Below are 21,508 nucleotides of genomic sequence, written 5' to 3' on the forward strand. Positions count from 1 at the left end.
TTTATTAAGTGCCTTCTATCTGATGGGAGAATACAAAGATAAAAATGGTAGTCCTGGCTATAAAGGAGCTGACATTTTATTGTGGAGAGACTGCATATACACACCTAAGCAAATATGAAGTAGTTTCCTGGATGTAAGGCATTAGCACCATGGGTTAGATCATCAGGATCTTCTTCATATAGGAGCTAGCACCTAAACTGAGTCTTTAAGGAAGCAGAGGTGAGGGAAACAAGCTGTGGAAAGCACACAGTCTGGCATCGCAGTGTTACTCTAGTCTGGCTAACCTATAAAGTATATGAAAAAGAGCAATGTGAAATAAGCTTACAAAGATAGGTTGGAGTCACATGGCAGAAGAATTTAAATACCAAGGGGTAGGACACTAAAGGTAGACATTTAAAGACAAAGAGAAGAGAATTGTCAGGTGTGGTAGATGCTGAATTATGGAGGTAGAAAAAAAGGAAGTTGCCATTTAACTGTGGTGTTGAAAAGATACTTTCCAACCTTGTACCTTTTACTAATTTTCTTCATAGACACTATGAAAAATAGAATTATTTTTAAGCTTCTATGAGTCTAGCAGTCAGTTGAATATGTTTGTTGGGAAGACACATGTGGGAATTTACTTTGTACTTTTCTCTATTTTGGAAACCAAGTCATATGAATAGGGTCATTTTATGATCTTTACCTACTGAATTGCTACACTTATATTTTCTATATTTTCCTGTGCTTGACTACAGCCCAGAAGGGGAGCTAGAATTCTGTTATGATGGAAACCTGTGCCATGAAGAGAATGATCATTAACCTTTATTTTAAGATTTATGCCCAACATTTAAAAAAAATAAATAATTTGATTAGTATCTGTAATTCAACTCCTGTATTCAATCCAATTCAACAGGTATTTATTAATACCTACTGTTAAAGTCTCGTAAGGAGACAATGTAATTTAGAGTCGGGTTACCAGTCAGTGACTTTGGAGTCAGGGTGACCATGGTTTAAATCCTGCCTATAACAACAAATATTGCCATCAAGATTATAAGAAAGTTACTTAACCTCTTAATTCTTCATACAATGCTTTACCCTCAATCTTTCAAGAAAAAGTCTTACCATATTGTTGTACTAAGGTTGCCTTTTTGAAAAGAATGGCATATGCTATGCTGTATCCTAATTTCTAAGGTAAAAATAATTATTTTCCTTATCAATATTGTCTGTTAATTCAAGATAAGGAAAGGAGCATATGGAGCAAAGAACTTGTGAGAATCGAAAATCTTTTTGTTAAGAATTCTTGAGAACGGACCTCAGAGTCTACATAGTTAGACATTTCTTTTTTGTAAATAGGAAAATGAAGGGAAAGAAAGATGGTGATTTACCCCAAATCATGCTGCTGATTAGTAACATCTGGGACTGATATTAGCACTAATAAAACTAGAATCATGTGTTACAGGTGAAAAACCTTTGAGGCTAAAAATGGTGTTATACTGATAGACAAGATCCCTCATTTTATTTTATATTTATTAAAAAAATTTTTTAATTAAATTTTATTTTATTTTCAGGTCCACATTCTCTCCCTCCCATGTCCAGAGTAGTGCCGCTACATGGGAAATGAAGAGGTAGTTGACCCTCTGAGGGCCTATTCTTATACTTTCTAGTACTTAAAAATTTCTTTTAAATTCAGTTTTATTTTCAGTTCCAGATACTTTCCTTCCCCTCAGTCCTTCTTCTATCCATTGAGAAGGCAAGAAAAATAACTCATTACAAAGATGTATAAATATGCAAAACAAATTTTTGATTTAGCTAAGTTTTTTTAAAAAAGTAAAAAAAAAGAAAGAAATAGAAGAAATTATGTTTCATTTGGCATTCTTGAATCTATTCTCTTTTTTGGAGGTGGATAGCATGTTTCATCATGAATTCCTTGGACTTGTGGTTGGTTATTGTGTTAAGAATTACTAAGTCTTTCAAAGTTGGTAATCTTTACAGTACTGCTGTTACTGTATAAATTATTTTCCTGGATCTGCTTTTTTTACTTTGTTAAGTTCATGCAGATCATCCCAGGTTTTTTCTGAAACCATTCTCTTCATCATTTCTTATAGCACAATAGTATTCCATCACATTTGTTTACTATAAATTGTTCAGCTGTTCCCAAATTGATGAGTGTGCACTTTCCAGTTCTTTGCTCCATAAAAGAACTAATATAAATATTTTTATACATATGGTCAATGATCTTTGGCTCTTTAATATCCACCTACTGTTTTTGCCCTTTCTAACTTAGTAATTAGTTTCTGTCATCATGTGTGTACTTTAGTGTAACAGATCTGACACCTAAAATGTCCTTTCTCTAAAATCAAGTTTTCATTCCTACTCATACTTAAAGGTCTAGTTCTGATGCCTCATCTTTAACAAAATCTTCTCTGATTTCCACACCAAACTGGTCTAAATTGAATTCTACAGTATTTTGAGCTTCTCTTAGGCATGGTAGCCCACGTTACCTTGTATGTTTTTGTGTTTCTTATTCCTTCTGCTCAGGGATCTTGTAGCATATAGACTGCTTCTTCTAGATTAATAATTCATTCATATAGAAGATTTACTTTATAAGTAGAAGCAGCCTTAGGAATGTTGACTTGCCCATGAGAAATATCAAAGTGCTACATAGAACCCAGTTATTAAGTGTTTGCATGACTTCCACCTCTAGTGCTGGTATTAAGTGCTAGAGCCCAGGTACTAAATGTTTGCCTGACTTCTGACTCTAGTGCTCATTCCACTTCACCATACTGTTATTTGAAGGTAGCACAGTGCCTTGCATACAGTGGTCTTTCAATAAATATTATATTGATGACTCCTGAATTTGAGTCTAGGGCTTTTCCATTAAACATACTGCTTTATTAAAAGGACTTAGAGGATTACGTAGCACTGTGAGGAATGTGTTTCTACCTTATATAATCTCATATTTTTTGATGAAACTAGCACAATAGCTGACTTTTTTAGATGTATGCTGTACAAAGCCTGGTTTAAGTGAAGGCATGTTGTACAGAAGGGTCAGACAGTTAATGCACTGTACACTTCTTTCCACAAATCAAGCTGGTTTTTCTGCAAGAAGTGAGCTTCTTCTAGGAGTATTTGATAAATTAATAAATACTGTGACATGACAGTTATGTATACCTTTTATTTTAGGGATAAATATTCACACATATTTTTCCATTTGAACATCAAAGCTTCCTTAGTTCTTTATGTAAGTGTTGTGATCTTCCTTCTGAGGAAAGTAGTAAGGCTCAGAGAGATTAAGTGACTTGCTTTAGGTGACAGTCATTTGTTCATTTGACCCAGGATTAAAACCCAAATCTCCTAACTCTTTCCTGGAGCTTTTTTGGTTAATGGATGGCAAACAGTTACCTGTTCTAGGTTTCTACCGTATAGGTAGTTTCCATTAGTGGGAAAATGTTGATGTGTTAGGACCTAGAAGAGAAGAGCCCAGATCTTCTACAAATATCCTAGGAAAGATCTAAAAATGTACCAGATTAAAAAAAAAAGCTATAAAATCTTCTGCCTAATCTAAGACTACTACAAAAAGATTGTCGTAATCCTGTAGAAAACCCTAAATGTAAGTCAGGTTAGATGGAAAGTCCAAAAGCAGTCATTTAACAACTGGAGGGACACAGGAAGATAAAATGAACAGTTCTGATTATATAAAATTTAGAAGTTTTTGCTCAACTGAAACTAATACAGGTAAATCAGAAGGAGAACAGTAACCTGCAGAAAACATCCACGCAGCACATTTCTCTGATGGAGGTCTTATTTCCAAGATTTGTAAGCAATTAATTCATTCAAGCATATAAGATTGAGCCATTTGTCAGTTGGAAGAAGAAATCCAAACTCAACAGCTACATAAAAAATTACCTAAAATCATTAGTATTAAGAGCAGTGTAAATTAAAATAACTCTCAGGTTCTGTTTCTTAACCAACAGATTGACAACAGTGACAAAAGAGGGAAATGACCGTTTTTTGAGGTGATGAGGGAAAATAGGCACTTTTCGAGGAACTTTGACTTGATCCAGTCATTTTGGAAAACAGTCTGAAGCTGTGCTCCCAGATTTGCTAAATTGTGTTTACCCTTTGACCCAGCCATACCATTACTAGGTTTGTATTCAAGCATCAAAGAAAGAGGAAAATGTCCCATATTAGCAAAAATTTTTATAGCAGTACTTTCCATAGTGGTAGGGAAAAGAAAATAAATGCTTGTTAATTGGAAAAAATAATAAAATTACATTGAAAAATCCTATTAGTTTTTAAAGTAGGTATGTGATAGAATATACATATAATCTAAATGAAATAAAAAAAGATTATAATTATTTTTTAAGTATGACTTTTGTTTTTAGTGGAGTTGCCTTTCTAATTCTTTCTGGTTTAAGTGAAGATTAAAATTAGTAGCAAAGGCTGGCTAAGAAATAGGAAAGACAAAATGGCGAATTTGCTCTTGATTAAAGGTAGAATAGATTAAATTTCAGCAAACATAAGTATCTACTATGTGCAAGGCACTGAAGATACAAAAGCAAAATCAGAACAGTGCCTGTACACAAAGAGCTTACCTTCTTTTTAGTTAAACATATCTCCACATAAGTAAGCAGAAGGTATTTAGAGGATAACTGAGTGGTGGCTTAAAAAAAAAAGTCTGAGAGATTGAAAGAATTAGGAGATGACAGAAGAGGGCTAGAGAGATAAGTATGCCATAAAAACGGTGGATTTGTGCTTTGTAACAGATGTTTCAAATCAGAAAGATTCAGATTATGATAATGAGAGGCCAGTTCCCTCAACACCAAGTAATAGTATCACGATACCATATTTTTCTTTTGCCACATAGTTTGAAAAGCACTGATCTATATTGGAGTTTCTCTGACCTGAAGGTAATAGTTGTGTGGAGTGCTCATGCAGATATTGAAAAGGTTTTCTTATGAGGTCTTTGCTTTGTCACTGTTGCCTTTCCTTCCTTCCATTATTGGAATGGTTGACTGGGTTTGTTTTTTTTTGTTTTTTGTTTTTTTCTGTTTAGTTAGTTGAACTTCAGTGGAGGGATTTCAAAGTAGTAGTATTTTGTTATTGGAGTATTTTTGAAGATGGAAGTTATGTTGGCTTGTTATAATTAAATTATCTTTCTTCTTTAAGGTTCTTTATATAACTGGAAAAGAAGTCTTCAGTTTCAAAATGGTTTCTTATATGGGTGCTACTGCTGGTGCTGAATATATGAATATGAATGTAGTTGACAGTGAGGTTACTTTAACTGTTGGCTGCATTGAAGTTGTTTTAATGATGAAATTTTTATATTCTGTAATGGTAAGTATGTAACAACTGTTTCTTTTTTTAAAAATTATTTAAAATAATAATAAATTCAATAAGGCCTTAATTATTTAGGATAATTGGGGAGTAAAGCACAATATAAGTGACTTTTCCAGAAAATTTGACCATTTTGATGGAAGGCTTTCAAAACTATATTATTCAAACACCTTTCTTGCTTAAACAGTATTTGAATGTAACTGATCTATATGTCTGTGGTTTATCAGCCATTGTGAATTTTTTGTTCTCTGATATATCAGAGCCTATGAAAATCTGTAGAAATGTTTGCCCTCCCCCTGCTAAATGTCTCTAAACTGCTTTGCTTTTGAGTTCTTGCATCTGCTTTTTACCATCTGTATGTTTCTCCTTTCACCATGAGATGTTATTTTTTTGTAACTATCACTGTGTTAATAGTTCCTCTTCTCCCATCCCGTTTCACTACTTTTCTCATTTCTTCACTACTTTATGCTGGTGTGGACTGGGGAATCAGAAAAGCAAAGTGATTAGAATTATATCTAAAATAAGCATAAATAGATAATTAGAGGGGACCTTAGGTGCTTTCTTATGAAAGTAGTAGTACTAACTGTTGATTCTACTACTGTTTCTCCTTTTCTTCTTCCACCTACTACTTCCACCACCACCATCAAATACTTACATTCCTGTAATGCTTTAAAGGTTACAAAACAGTTGTTGTTGTTTTTTTTTTACCCCCTGTAATATACTTGTTGGGCCCTGCACAGCTTTTCAGACTTTTAAATAGGATTAGGCACTGCCACCTTCATTTCCTGTTCCATGTTGTTGATTTTCATGTAGCACTTGCTTTTTTTATCACAGCAATCACCAAAATCCAGCTTCACAAAGATATGACATTACAAATGAGAAAGTTTCAGAGTTTACTGGTATAGCTGAATGTATGTGAACATAAAAACCTCCAATGTCCAAGAATGTCAAAAAGAGCATAGCATCGTCTATGAATTAACTCGAGCTAGTAGTTTGTGGTGCCTCAAATGTCAACTATCATTATATTTCCCTCAAAAATATTTAAAATGTCCTGTGGCTTCTCTGTGAATTTGCAGTACAGAGTTTGGGGAACCATAGTTCTAAACTTTGAATTAATACTAAAATGAAGTACAAAGATTTTCCATAGACCTCAGTTACCACCACCACCACCACTGCCACCGCCGCCGCCGCCCCCCCCCTTCTATAGTGCTTTAAGGGTTACAAAACACTTTTTTCACAACAATCCTCATAACATGATATTCAGTGTATGGAATTATTGTCATCTATATTGGATGCTTATTGCTCTTATTTTGCATTGTTTTCAGATTTTAACTTATTTAAATTCTTACATCTAAATGCTAATTAGTTCCAGTAACTAGATTTTTAAAAAATACCAGTATCTTTTTCTTAATCTCCGGTACAAGAGCAGGAAAAATAAAAAGGGCGTGTGTGAGGTATTGAAAACATATGAATCACCTATATGATAGCACCAAAAAAATTATAAAAATTGATATATATTTAGTAATAATTTTGATTTAATAACTTCAGGCATCTAAAACTAGCATCAAGAATGTAATTCTGTAATTCTTACAGGCTTTTATAAACAACTTTCAAAGAGCAAAAGAAGCTTTGACTGAAGCAACAGTTCAAGCAACAGGTATAGCTGGTGGTGTAAAAGAACTGGCAAAAAGGAGTTCCCGAATGGCATTGGATATTCATATCAAAGCACCTGTTGTAGTAATCCCACAGTCGTCAGCATCCGAAAATGTCTTAGTTGCTGATTTTGGGCTAATTACAATGAAGAACAAGTTCTACATGGTTTCAAAGAGCCACTTTAACCCTCCACCTGTTATTGATGATATAACAGTAAGGATGAGTGAGATGAAACTCTACAGGTATAAATGTTTGTTGGTGGGTATACTGATTTGATTATGTAGGATAAAGAACCTCAGGTTTTTATGCTACTTGGGAACTGTTTTTCTTTTCCTTTAACCTACAATAAAGTGTAAGGTTTTTTTTTTCCTCCCAAGTATTCCTAGGAAAGACAACCTGTTGCTATAATATTGATTGGTGTCCTGCTGTTTTCATTAATTGAACTGTTCATTTACAGTTGTGAATATGGAAATATGTTTTAAGTAGAATCAAATGGAATAATTGTTCTTTCTTACAAATTTAACAACTTGAGGTTTATTTATACTATTTCCATAGTTCTTTGTAACTTTTGGAGGTTACAGTTTAAGAGAGAGACCTAATATACAGGGTATCCCAAAAGTATTAGTGCAGTTTTAGGCTAATAGCCTAAAGTTTCACAGTTTTAACATTAAATTGTGCTACATTCCTTTTGATGACCTTTTTGAATATTTGAGATATGTTTTTGTTTACTTGTACATTAGGCTTAATAGCCTTGGGAAATAACACAGTTGCTTGTTTGGGGAGTATATTTTCTTGACAGAGGAATTCTTAACTGCCATCTGTTATCTTACACACTCTTTCATACCTTCAAAATACTAGGAGTTGAACATGAGAAGATTTACACTTGTCCTAAGTAAAGTCATCCTATGGAATCTTAAAATGTGTAATCTGCCCTGATGACACCATATCTAGAGTATTATGTTTAGTTCTGGGCACTGTTAGGAAAGACATAGACACACTAGACTGTATTCACAAGAGGGCAACAAGGATGTCATAAAACATGCCAAATGACGATCATTTGAAGGAATTCGGGATGTTTAGCTTATAGGAAAAAAAAGGCATTGCATATGATACCATTTTTTGATTATTTGGAGGTCAGATTGATAAAGTGTTCATTAAGCCTTTAGAGTGTACCAATAACTGTGGATTCAAATAAAAAGCAATACAGTACCTACCTTTAAGGAGCTTACATTCTAATGGGGGAAGATAATACATAAAAAAGAGTCATAAAGGAGTAGGAAGAAAAATGGAGGATGAGGACAATGCTCCTGGGTGAGTAGTGGAGAAATCCGTAGGGTGAGTCAAGTTGGTAGTGAAGTGAACAAAGCTGGAGCCCTTCATGAAATGAAAGTATAGTCTAGGGACACACTCCTCTTGAGAGCAAACTTTAGGGAGGAGGTATCTCCAGGGTGGGAAGGCTATAAGCAAGGAGGTTGAGAAGTACAGAAAGCGAGTCAGAATTGAGTGAGATTTGTCTTCTCTTGTCCCACAGAGCACAGGTTGGAATTGTAAGGAGGCAAATTAAGAAAAAAAACTTCTTGATAATGCTAGTAGTTGAAAAGTGTTACTAGCTGTTTGAGAAAGTAGTGGGCTCCTCCTCACTGGAAATCTTCAAGCAAATGCTAGATGGCTGTGAATTGTAGATGGCATTCAAGAAATTCTTGGTCCCATACTGGTTAATTAGATGGCCACTGAGTTTCCTTCTAAGTTTAATTCATTCATTCATTCAATAAATATTTATTAAGCATTTATTATGTGCCAAGATTTGCATTAAGTGCTGGGAGATACAAAAAGAGGCAAAAGATAGTCCCTGCCCTGAAGAAGCTTACAATCAAATGGGAGAGAGAACATACAAATAAGTATATACAAAGCAAGCTTTTTGCAGGCTAAATAGGAAATAATTAAAAGCAGTGGAATTAAGAAGGATCTGGGAAGGCTTCCTGTAGAAGGAGGGATTTTAGTTGATACTTGAAAGGAAGCCAGAGAGACAAGTCAGAGCAGAGGAAGGAGAGTGTTCCAGGCGTGAATGACAGCCAGAGAAAATGCCTGGAGTCAAGAGATGGAGTATCTTGTTTGTGGAACAGCCAGACACTAGGAGGCTAATGTCACTGGATGAACAGGTGTGGAGGAGTAAGGTGTAAGACTGGAAAGATAGAAGGGGGGTAGGTTATAAAGGGCTTTAAATGCCTGGTAGAGTATTTTATATTTTTGCTCCTGGAGTCAATAGGGAGCCACTGGAGTTTATTGAGTAGGGGAGGGACCTGATCAAACCTGCATTTTAGGAAAATCCCATTAGTGGCTGAATGGAGGATGGATTAGAGTGGAGAGAGACTTAAGGCAGGCTGACCTACCAGCAGGTTATCGCAATAATCTAGGCATGAGGTGAAGAAGGCCCCCCTGAAGTGGTGGCAGTGTCAGAGAAGAGAAGCAGGTATGTTCGAGAGATGTTGCAAAGGTGAAATCGAATGTCATGGCAACAGATTGGTATAGGGGATGAGAGATAGTGAGGAATCCAGGATGACTCTTAAATTGTGAGCCAGAGGGACTGGGAGAAAGGTGTTGACCTGGTCAGTAATACGGAAGGGAGTTGTGTGGGGGAAGGTTTAAGGAGGAAAATAATGTGTGTGAAGTGTTGTTCAAAACCTAATTCCTGCTAGACTGCTGTCTAGTTTTCCAAGTATTTTTTTAAAATAATTCTTACATTTGTAACTACAGTATTTGGACAAAAGCCAAAACAAAACAAACCAATACAAGGGGTTAGTTAGGTGGCACAGTGAATAATGCACCAGCCTTGGAGTCTGGAGGGCCTGAGTTAAGATGTGTCCTTGTGGTGGTTTGAGGTCCTGGGAACCCCAAAATGCCCTAAGGGCACAGGATAAGTCTGCCTCTAAGGAATTCACACGTTCACACCTTTCAGTTAACGAGGCAAGATTTATTTGTGAGGCCAATAGAAGCAGACTAGATTCTAAGTGAATCTGCAATTTAATGGGGGTAAGATTGGTACTTATATACAAGAAAAGACAGTGAGAAGATCTGGATGGGATTAAGGAGTGGGTAAATAGCCTGGGGTGATCCAGGCACAGATAATGAACCAAGTTAGATGTCAGAGAGCCACAGTGAAAGGGCAGTTAAAAGGATTATTGAGTATCTAGATGGGTTGGGATGGGTCAGATCTGGCCTCAGGCAAACCACCCGGGACTGGGTTGTGAGGGAAAATTCAAGGGAACTACTTCCTGCTGGCAAGGGCCATAGCTTTCAAAGACATGATCTTTACCTTTTAGGGGTCCAGGCACCTTCACCCCATCAGCCTCAGATACTTGTATTTGGGTTTGTTGAACACTACATTTGTTTACTTCTAGATGTTATGTCCACTAATTGACCGCTGTGATTTTTAACAAGTAGTAAGTTGGTTTGGTGATAATTGCTTTGTAATACAGCTTGAAATCTGGTACTTTTAGGTCGTCTGTTTTCCTTCTATTTCTCATTATTTCTTCTTGTTCTTCTCTCTCTCTCTTTTTGTTAAAAGCATGCTTCAGTCGGTATGCAGTCAATAGCAATTCTTTCTATAGAGGCAGATGGTATTCTTCATTAGTCCTTTGGGATTGTCTTGGATCATTGTGTTGCTGAGAATAGTTAAGTCACTCACAGTTCTTCATTGAACAATATTGCTATTACTATGCACAACATTCTCCTGGTTCTGTTCACTTCACTTTCTTTCAGTTCATTTAGGTCTTTCCAGGTTTTTTTCTAAAATCGTCCTGCTTGTCATTTTTTTTATAGCACAGTAATATTCCATTATAATCATATACCACAGCTTGTTTAGCCATTCCTCAATTGATTTGATTTCCAGTTCTTAGCCATTACAAAAAAATTTTTATCTTTTTTCTTTTCCAGCCAGGAAGGTGGGAGGAATAGGAAACAAATGTTTGTTAATTGAAAAAATTTTAATAAAAGGAATGGAAAAGCTCCTTTTATAAAGATTTCTAGTGGCAAGGATTGCAATAAAACTAGAGGACCACATGCCACAAGCTAGCTAAACCTGTGATACCTGGGAATATAGTTAATGTTTTTATGGGAAATGACAAATTGTGAGAGGTTTTTTCAAAAATCACGAAGTGCTCTTCTAGGTGTGGTTTTTTCTTTTTTTTACAGGTTATATATATGTGTAGTCATGCAGAGCACTTCCATAGTAGTCATGTTGTGAAAAACTAAGTATATTTCCTTTCATCCTGTCCCGCCCCCCATTTATTCTATTTTCTCTTTTGACCCTGTCCCTCCTCAGAAGTGTTTGCTTCTGGTTACCCCCTCCCCCAATCTGCCCTCCTCTCTATCATCCCCTCTGCTCTCTTGTCCCCTTCCCTCCTGTTTTCCTGTAGGGTAAGGTAGATTTCCATACCCAGTTGAGTGCATGTTATTCCCTCTTTAAGCCAAATCTGATGAGAATAAGATTCACTCATTCCCACTCACCTTTCCCCCTTTCCCCTCCACTGTAAAAGCCTTTTCTTGTCTATTTTATGTGAGATAATTTACCCCATTCTACCTCTCCCTTTCTTCTTCTCTCCATATAATCCTTTCTTACCCCTTAATTTTATTCTCCATATATCACCCCTTCACCTTCAACTCACCCTGTGCCCTCTGTGTGTGTATGTATGTATGTATGTATGTATGTGTGCATGTATGTATGTATGTATCTATCATTCCATCTATAATTTTTTTCCCTCTGGGGCAGCTAGGTGGTGCAGTGGATAGAGCACTGGCCCTGAAGTCAGGAGGACCGGAGTTCAAATCCGGCCTCAGACTAAAACACTTGACACTTACTAGCTGTGTGACCCTGGGCAAGTCACTTAACCCCAATTGCCTAAAATAAATAAATAAATGGAAGATATTTTCCCCCTCTAGTTACTCTAATACTGACAAAGATCTCATGAGTTACAAATATCATCTTTCCATGCAGGAATGTAAACAGTTTAACCTTAACAAGTCTCTTATGATTTCTCTTTCCTGTTTACCTCTTCATGTTTCACTTGAGTCTTGTATTTGAAAGTTAGATTTTCTATTCAGCTCTGGTCTTTTCATCAAGAATGCTTGAAAGTCCTCTATTTCACTGAATGACCATTTTTTCCCCCTGAAGGATTGTACTCAGTTTTGCTGAGTAGGTGATTCTTGGTTGTAATTCTGTCTCCTTTGCCCTCTGGAATATTGTATTCCATGCCCTGCGGTCCCTTAATGTAGAAGCTGCTAAATCTTGTGTTATCTTGATTGTGTTTCCACAATACTTGAATTGTTTCTTTCTGGCTGCTTGCAATATTTTCTCCTTGACCTGGGAACTCTGGAATTTGGCTACGATATTCCTAGGAGTTTTCCTTTGGGGATCTCTTTCAGGAGGAGATGGGTGGATTCTTTCCATTTTTATTTTGCCCTCTGGTTCTAAAATATCGGGGTAGTTTTCCTTGATAATTTCTTGAAAGATGATGTCTAGGCTCTTTTTTTGATCATGGCTTTCAGATAGTCCAATAATTTTTACATTCTCTCTCTTGGATCTATTTTCCAGGTCAGTTGTTTTTCCAATGAGATATTTCACATTGTTTTGTATTTTTTCATTCTTTTGGATTTGTTTTACAGTGTCTTGATTTGTCATAAAGTCACTGGCTTCCAACTGCTGCCTTCTAATTTTTAAGGAAGTATTTTCTTCAGTGAGCTTTTGGACTTCCTTTTGCATTTGGCCAATTTTGCTTTTTAAGGCATTCTTCTCCTCATTGGCTTTTTAGACCTCTTTTGCCATTTGGGTTAGGCTATTTTTTAAGGTGTTATTTTTTTCAGTATTTTTTGGGGGTTTCTTTTAGCAAGCTGTTGACTTGTTTTTCATGATTTTCTTGCATCACTCTAGTTTTCCCTCTACTTCTCTTTCTTGCCTCTCAAAATCCTTTTTGAGCTCATGCAATGCCCTGGAACCAATTCGTATTTTTCTTGGAGGCTTTGGATGTAGGAGTTTTGATTTTGTTGTCTTCTTCTGGTTGTATATTTTGATCTTCTTTGTTATCAAAGTAAGACTCTGTAGTCTGACTCTTTTTGCGCTGCTTGCTCATGATCTTAGCCAATTACTTGAATTATAAACTTTGTTAAGGTAGGGGTCTGCTTCCAGTGTGGAAAATGTACTGTCCCAGGCTTCAGGGGGTTTTTGCGGGTGTTTTCAGAGATACTTGTTAGGAACCTGTAAATTTTCAGTTCTTCCAAGGTGGTATGATAAATGGGTGAGGTGTTTAGTCCTTTCCTGGCCTGTGCTCTGGTCTATGAGTGACTACAAGCACTCATTTTTTTCTTGGAACTGCAAGGACAGTTTTCTCTTCACTGCCACTACAAGCTCCACCATGCCAGTGCTCCTCCTTGCCCCAGAACCGCCACCCAGAACTGTGACCCAGATCCAAGCACGGGCAAAGCAAGAGACTCCTGCGCCAGCAGAGAGATGCCTACAATCCCCCTCTGATCAGCCCCTCAATTCCCCCTCAGTCTGTGGGCCGGAAGCTCTGGAAGCAACTGCCACCCCAGGGCTGAGGTTGGGGACTGGAGCTGGGACCCCACGCTTCTCCCTCTCATCGTGGACACAGACTTTTCCCACTGACCTTCTAAGTTGCCTTTGGCGTTGGTGGGTTGAGAAGTCTGGAAACCGCCAGAGCTGCCCGTGATTCAGTCCTCTGTGGCCTTCTCCAGTTTTCGCTGAGGCCTGACTTGCCTGAGCGCCATGCTGAACTGCGCTCTTCTACTTGGTCAGCATGATATACCTTTCTGTTCAACCAATCAGGCTGTCTTAGGCTTTTAGTTTGTTTCACTCTGTCCTTTTGTGGCTTCTGCTGCTTTAGAATTTGTTTAGAGCCATTTTTATAGGTATTTAGAGGGGTTTGGGGGAGAGCTCAAGCAAGTCACTGCTTTTACTCCACCATCTTGGCTCTGTCCCTTCTTGTGTGTGCATTTCTCATTTCACTTGAGATTTTTTTTATTACCTTTTGTTCTTCCAGATAAATTTCATTAATTTTTCTAGTTCTGTAAAATAATCTTTTGATCGTTTGGTTTACACTTGAAAAAAGCAAATTCATTTAGGTAAATATTGTCATTTTTATTATATTGACTTGATCTCATGAAGAAACAAAATTTCTTCAGTTATTTAGATTTGTCTTTATTTCCTTAAACTGTGTTTTGTAATATTATATTAATATAATTCCTATTGGTAATTCCCAAGTATTCCTTCCTTCCCTACTTCCTTACCTCTCCAGGTCCACCTAGGTCACACCCTTACCTGTGGGTGTTCTGCCCAAAGGGAATGTAAATTATTATCTCTGAAACCTTTTCTTTTCTTTTCTTTTTTCCTTTTCAAAGACCAGCCTTAACCCCAAATCACTCTGTGTCTCATTGATTGACCAAGAATAGGTCCCAGGCCAAGCCCTACTTGGTCATTGTTTTGGATCCTTATTAGTTCTGAATGAATATAAATATTTTGGCCAGAAACCCTGAGGGTCTTCCTCTCCTAGGTGGATTTTTTTTTTGTCTTTTTTTTGACTTGGTAAGGAGGCCATTCTCTGCCTCATTTCTTATTAAGCCTTAATCACTGAAAGGGCATTGCCTCGGTCAAACTGAGACCTGTTAAAGACCTTAGCTTGAAAAGGTGAAGGTCTCCCTCTGAATTCTGGGCCATTTCCACTTGTCCTGATCTATATCTGGCCACTGGACCCAGATGGCTGCAGAGGAGAAAGTGAGGCTGGTGACTTTGCACAGCCCTCCCTCACTTAAATCCAATTCACTTGCATGTCATGGCATCACTACCTTGATGTCATGATCCTCTTGGAGAACAAAAGACAAATAACAACCACCAACCAGGTATTTTATATATTATCTAATTATTTGAAATGGAATTTCTCTTTTGTTCCTTTTGTTAGAAACAGGTTTCAGACACTTCTTGGTAGAGTTAGGGAGGTATGGGTGAGTTGGCACAGCCCACTGCTTGCCTAGTTGCAAACTGTCAGAGTTCTGTTCTCCTTTAGGAAACAAAATTGAACCAAAGTGAGCAAAGGAAGCATTTATTTATGGTTCTTGCAAGAAGTGGGTGTATGGGTACCCTCGAGGGACACAGACACCGACAGAAGCCAGGGCAAACCTTTTATGCAGTTAGTTCCTTCTTGTCCCTCTATTCAGAGCCCAGATTGATCCCTGCTCTTCTGGGTTACAATCTTCCTGATACTTCCACTTCATATTACTCCTTAATGTGTCACCCCTCTTGTTAACATATCAAATGTGCCTAGTATTGTGAAATTGCTCCCTTCTGGGCAGAGAAGTTAGTATTAATGAGACCATTATGCATGCACACTCTAAGTAAAGCTTAACCTTTGTCCTACTTCAAGCCTCTTTAACCAAATAACCATTTTCATCCACTTTTAACTGGTTCTAGAACCTCTGACCCAGAGCTACCTTTTCTCTCAATTTCCTTATATGGAAATATAATAATTTCTTGCCTCTCATACTTTCATGCTGAATTTGGTTGGTAGTATACAGAAATGCTAATGATTTGTGTAGAAAGAGAAGGAATAAGCATTTATATAGTGCTTACTATGTTCCAGGCACTGTGCTAAGTTTGTGAGGTAAGATATTTCCATAGAAGAGGAAAGCAGGGCACAAAATAGGTGGATGATAGAGTTGACAATTTGCATTTCACAATTTTACTTTACATTACAGTATTGATTTCACCTGTATTGTGAGACAGAGGAAAATATACATATCATAGGCTATTAAATAAAGCTTTTAAAAGTACATATATTGGTGAAATTTCAAGCGATTTAATCCATAACCTAAATCTTTGTAATAAAGAGCTGCTATATGATTTTAGTAGCTATATGTCAGGGATTGTTAAGACCTCTTGTTGTTGTTATTCAGCCATTTCAGTTGTATTTGACTCTTGGTGACCCAATTTTTGGTGTTTTCTTGGCAAAGATACTGGAGTGGTTTGCCATTTCCTTCTCTAGCTCATTTTACAGATGAAGGAACTGTAGAAAGCAGGTTTAGATAGCTAGTAAGATTCTAAGGCTGAATTTGAACTTGAGTCATCTGACCCCAAGGCCCAGTGCTGTATCCATTGTACAACCTAGCTGTCTCAATTTAAATAAAAGACTTGAAATTGAAATCAATTATTTATGCTGCTTGTTAACCGAAATGCTGTGAATGAATTATTCTCTTTATATCCATTATTAAGAGTAGTTGAGTGTTACCTCTCTTTAAAACATTCCCAAAATATTTTAAAACATTCATGCATTCAGTTATGTACTTTATAAATTATATATGTATATAGATATATTACATATCTATATACATATCTCATTATAAAATGGAAATCCTATATTATTTTCTTTTTCTAGACACAAATATAAAAAATATTCTGTCTGTATCTACCTTCATTTCTGTTATGTATATGTGACAATAAACACTTATATTGATCTTTATCCTGTTATTAACTTTTAAAAAATTATTTCATTGTTTATAAAGCAACTCAGAACAACCTTTTTTTAATCACAGGTCTCAATTTATTGAAGGCCAATTTCCTGAAGTACTAGATATAATGCAACCAATAAATCTTGAGGTTAATGTTCAGCGAAATTTATCCTGGGAATGGTACCGAGAAATTCCTGCTATCAACCTTGATGCTCAGCTTAAACCAATGGAGGTAAATGATTTCTTCTTATTGCTCTTGCCATATTATTAAGAAAAGTATAAATAAACACAATGTTTCTTAATGATTTTCTTAACATCCAAACCTTTTATTGATTATATGTATATGTGTATATGTATGACAGTGTTTACATATAAAAACTTTATATGTATCTATAGACATACATCTGTAGCTGAATTTTTTTCTCCGTGGTATTTCTCAGTGATGTGATTGAAAAGCTACCATGTATATTTATGTATATACACATATTACTATATAAAATATGTTTAACAAGCATGTTTTTAATATTTTTTTTGCAAACTGTATTAGTAGCAAAGCCATCTAACATTATTAAAGGCATTGTTTGTGAACATTTGGGAAATGGAGTGTTGAACACAAAAATAAGACAGCTTTTATCAAGGACATTTCTTTCCAGATTAACCATCATTTCCTTTCTTATTATGATTACTAGACTGTTACATCCAGGGTGTGCTCTAGATACCTAGATTGATCTAGATTTTGGCAAAGTATTTGATAAGGTATCTAATACTTTCCCATACAGCAGCTTTATAATTACCATGGGTATTATTAATCCTATTTTACATATGAGAAAATAGGAACTTAAACAGATTAAGGGATGGGTCTTTGTTCATACCCTTATTAAGTATCCTTTTTGAGATTTGAACCAAATTCTTATCTACGCCAAGTCTAGTAATTTATCTCTTATGCTAGACTGCCTCATACTGTGTTATGTTGAATGGATGGGAAAATGGAGGGAAGTGAAGCCAGAATATGGGTGATAGATTGGTAGAAAAGGAAAGAATAAAGGAAAAAAATTATAATGATGTTCGGGATGAATGACACTGCTTGAAAGGTATAAAGATAGTACATAGTGCTTAGAGAGGGAATTTCTGAGTTATGAATCTTAGACCACTTTCAGGTAATTTTAAGGCAATCATTTCTGTGGATTGCTGAGATAGAAGTAAGGAGAGTTTGGTTGATGAACAGGAGTTTAATTATCATTAGAGGAATCATTAATGTGAATATTTATCACCAAAAATGATGGCATGCATTGTGTAGGAGAAAAGGATTGTGAGCCATATACTTTAGTCAAGGAGGAAGGTGGGAAAATAGCAACAAGGCTCAGGAACTGAATGACGTGAACTTCAGGGTAGGAGTTATTGAGTGAGGTGAATGGAAGTAGATTCTGGAAGTGGCAGAAGGAGCAATGAAGTTCTGTGATTGGTGGCCGATGTGAGAAGGCATAGCTTTGAAGATGTTGAGGATGTAATACCTTTAGGGGAGAACCGAGGTGAAATTATTGTCAGGAGGTGGAAGCAATGTAAAAGAAGACTTAAAAAAGTAAATTAATTTTAACAATAAAATGTTAGTTCTAGAGGGAACAAGAGAAAGAGGCCAGGTATAGGTGACTTAGGCCATGGGAAAGGGAGTATGACTGAGTGTGAATGAGAACACTCATAGCTTGCAGGAGAAAGGCATTTCCTAAACTTTGTTTCTAATCCTAGGGGTTAGGTGAGCTGGATGTTGGGATTTCCTAGCCATTGGGAAGAGGAATATCATACCTAATAGAATTAGTAGAATAAATCTCAAGATTTTGATTAAAGTATCCTTAATAGATTTGGGAGATCCCTGCACATAGAAAGAAGCCATTTCTAAATCTATCAATTCAGTAAGCATCTATTAACTCCTTACTGTGTAAGACTTTATCTGGGCAGTGGGGATATAGAGACAACAAGGAGACGTTCTGTCTTCAAGGACCTAATATTCCACTTGAGAAAACAGCAGACAGCACATACACAGCTTGGTGTATTGTTGTTAAATCATGCCTGACTCTTCATGACCCTATTTGAAATTTTCTTGGCAAAGATACTGGAGTGGTTTGCCATTTCCTTCTCCAGCTCATTTTACAGATAAGGCCCATGGTCACACAGCCAGTAAGTATGTGAGTCCAGATTTAAAGTCTGATCTTCCTGACTCTAGAGCTCTGTTCACTAGGCCACCTAGCTGTCTCTTGAGGAGGTGTTTCTATGGGAGTGAAGGGAAGGAAGAAAGAAAGGCTTCACATATAGAAGGCAGCAGTTAAGGTGCTTGAAGACATCTGAAGATCACAGAATGTGGAGGTGAGGAGAGAGATCATTTGAGGCATGGGAGTCAGTCTGTGGAAAGATTCAAGAGGCATGAGAGAATATTTTATACCAGAAACAACACATAAGTTAGTCAGCTTGAGCATAGGATGTTTGAGAGGGAATACAGTGAAATATACCTGGAAAAAAATAGGTTGTACCCAGATTTTGAAAAGCTTTGGAAATGTTAAATGAGAGGAATTTGTATTTTAACTGAGAGTCAATAGGGAGTCTAGATAAATGTAGAAAAAGCTCATCACTAGAAATTTGGAGCACTAGGTGATTATGTTTTTTGATCATGGGTACCTATGAAAATGTACAAAATCTAGAGACCTTAATTCTTAACGGCTGAGGCATAATGATTTTGTTGTTGAAAGGAGCCTTGGAGATCATGGAGTCTGACCCTCTTGTAATAGGTGAGGAAATAGATTGAAGAGGCTAAATGAGTTGACCAGGTCATATAAGAAAATACAGTAAGAAAAGAATAAAATTGTTTCAAGATATGCATACAAATAAAAGGGCCCTTAAGTGATTCCAGTAGTAGAAACAGTGTACATCTTTAAATCACACAAACACAGCAAACAAAGAAATTTAAATACTTGACTAATCAGAGAGTAATTTGCTACTTGATCCCTTCCCACACCTCTCCTCTTTAACCTGCATTCATGATTTGAAAAATCCTGTTGTTATAATGAGTTTTTTACAATTTTGTCAGATAGAGAATGCTTTTATTTTTTAAGTTGAAAAGTTGGTAAGTGTATATAAAGAGACATTGCTTCCTGGTTTAGCATTGTTTTAAACATCTCAGTCATTACAGTCAATGGAGAAAAAAGGGAAAAAAACCAAAACCGAAAACCTGTAACAACTACGCATAGTTCAGCAATACAAATCCTGCATTGTCATTGTCTAAAAATATATATGTTTCAAGCCTATCTGCTTTCTGTTAGGAAATGGTTAGCATGTTTCATCTTGAGCCCTATGAAATTGTAATCGATTATTGCATTGATTGGAGTTCTTAAGTTTTTTAAAGTTGATTGTCTTTTCAACATTCAGACATTTCTCAATTGATGGCCACCCCCTTAGTTTCCAGTTTTTTCCCCCAAAAAGAGTTATTTTAATGAAGCCTGTTCCTTGTCCTGTAATGTCTTTGCATTATATACCTAGTACTGGTATTGCTGAGTCAGAGTATGCATAGTATAGCAACTTTGGGGGCATAGGTCCAAATTGCTTTCTAGAATGTCTAGATTAGCTGTGCCACCAGTTGAGTGCATTCATTAATGAGCATGTTCTCACAACATGTCACTCTTTCTCTTATCTTCATGCCTTTCCAGCCAGAAAGTACTACTTCAAAAACTCTACCTCTTTAGACCACACAGTTTCCTTTATGGCTCATCTCAAGCATTTTCTTTTATCTTTTCTTGGGCAAGCTAGTTACACAGGGCGTTCTATATCTGCTCTATACTTGATGTTCAGCTTTGGGTTTTAGTTCCTTCTGTTTACATTGTTGCAGTCATTGTGAATATTTTTTTCCTAGTTTCTTTCACTTAGTTATACAACTGTTCATATGAGTCTCCCCATGCCTCTCTGAATTTGTTGTCTTCCCCATTTCTTACAGTTCATTAATACTACATTACATTTCATGCATCATGTAATCTCCCTGGGTCTCAGTTTCCTCATATGTAAAATGAAGGGGTGAGATTAAGTGACTTCTTAAATCCCTTCCTGGTCTCTAGCTTAAATAAACTTTTAAAGGAAAAAAAAACCAACCTAGTACTAGGTAGATTCACAAGCAAATTCTATTAAATATTCTAAGAACAATTAATTCTAAATTTGCTCTTTATGGTAATTCCATTAAATTGTTTATTAAACTAGCAAAAGATAGAGCTAGGAAAAAATAAAAACAAAATTCATTTTGAAGAACATAATTTGTACAAATAGGTCCTTTTCCCTTTTCTTTGCTCTTGTTGGGATAAAGACCTGGTAGTAGTATTGCTGAGTGAAAGGGAATGCACAGTTTTATAACCCTTTGAGTATATTTCCAGATTTTTCTCCAGAATGGTTGGACCAGTTCACAACTCCACTGTCAGTGTGTTAATTTCCCAATTTTCCCACATTCCCTCCAGCATTTGTCATTTTTCTTTTTGGTCCTGTTAGACAATCTGGTAAGTGTGAAGTGGTATCTCAGTTGTTTTAATTTGCATTTCTCTAATCAGTAGTAACTTAGATGTGACTATTGATAGCTTTGAGTTCTTCTGAGAACTACTTGTTCATGTCCTTTGACCATATATCAACTGGGGAATGGTTTGTATTTCAATAAATTTGGCTCAGTTCTCTATATATTTGAGAAACAATGCTTTTATCAGAGGAACTTGATGTAAATTTTTCTAAATTTCCCATTTCTCTTCTAATTTTGACTGCATTCGTTTTGCTTTTGCAGAAGCTTTTGGGGCAGCTAGGTGGTGAAGTGGATAAGTACTGGCCCCGAGTCAGGAGGACCTGAATTCAAATGTGGCCTCAGACATGTAACAGTCACTAGCTCTGTGACTCTGGGCAAGTCACTTAACCCCAATTGCTTCACAGAAAGCAAAACAAAACAAAAAAACCCAAAAGCCTTTACATTTCATTAATCAAAATTGTCCAGTTGACTTCCCATGATCCTCTTTCTCTC

The 21,508-nt window shown here is 36.4% G+C and overlaps 1 protein-coding gene across 4 annotated transcripts in view; it reads left to right on the forward strand.

The window, feature by feature from the left end:
• Positions 1-21,508, forward strand: part of VPS13A (vacuolar protein sorting 13 homolog A) — a 269,159-nt gene that overhangs the window by 105,998 nt on the left and 141,653 nt on the right. For all 4 annotated transcript variants that reach the window (XR_013485955.1, XM_078152664.1, XM_020995599.2 and 1 more), the window contains exons 32-34: positions 5,149-5,316; positions 6,910-7,211; positions 16,564-16,711. Coding sequence is in view for 3 of the 4 variants with exons in the window: in XM_078152664.1 (XP_078008790.1) it covers positions 5,149-5,316; positions 6,910-7,211; positions 16,564-16,711 (618 nt within the window). In the remaining variant the exon portion in view is untranslated. The remainder of the gene's footprint in view (positions 1-5,148; positions 5,317-6,909; positions 7,212-16,563; positions 16,712-21,508) is intronic.

This window comes from Phascolarctos cinereus, unplaced genomic scaffold (genome assembly GCF_003287225.1).
Source record: "Phascolarctos cinereus isolate Bilbo 61053 unplaced genomic scaffold, phaCin_HiC Scaffold_4;HRSCAF=312, whole genome shotgun sequence".
NCBI classification, from domain to species: Eukaryota; Metazoa; Chordata; class Mammalia; order Diprotodontia; family Phascolarctidae; genus Phascolarctos; species Phascolarctos cinereus.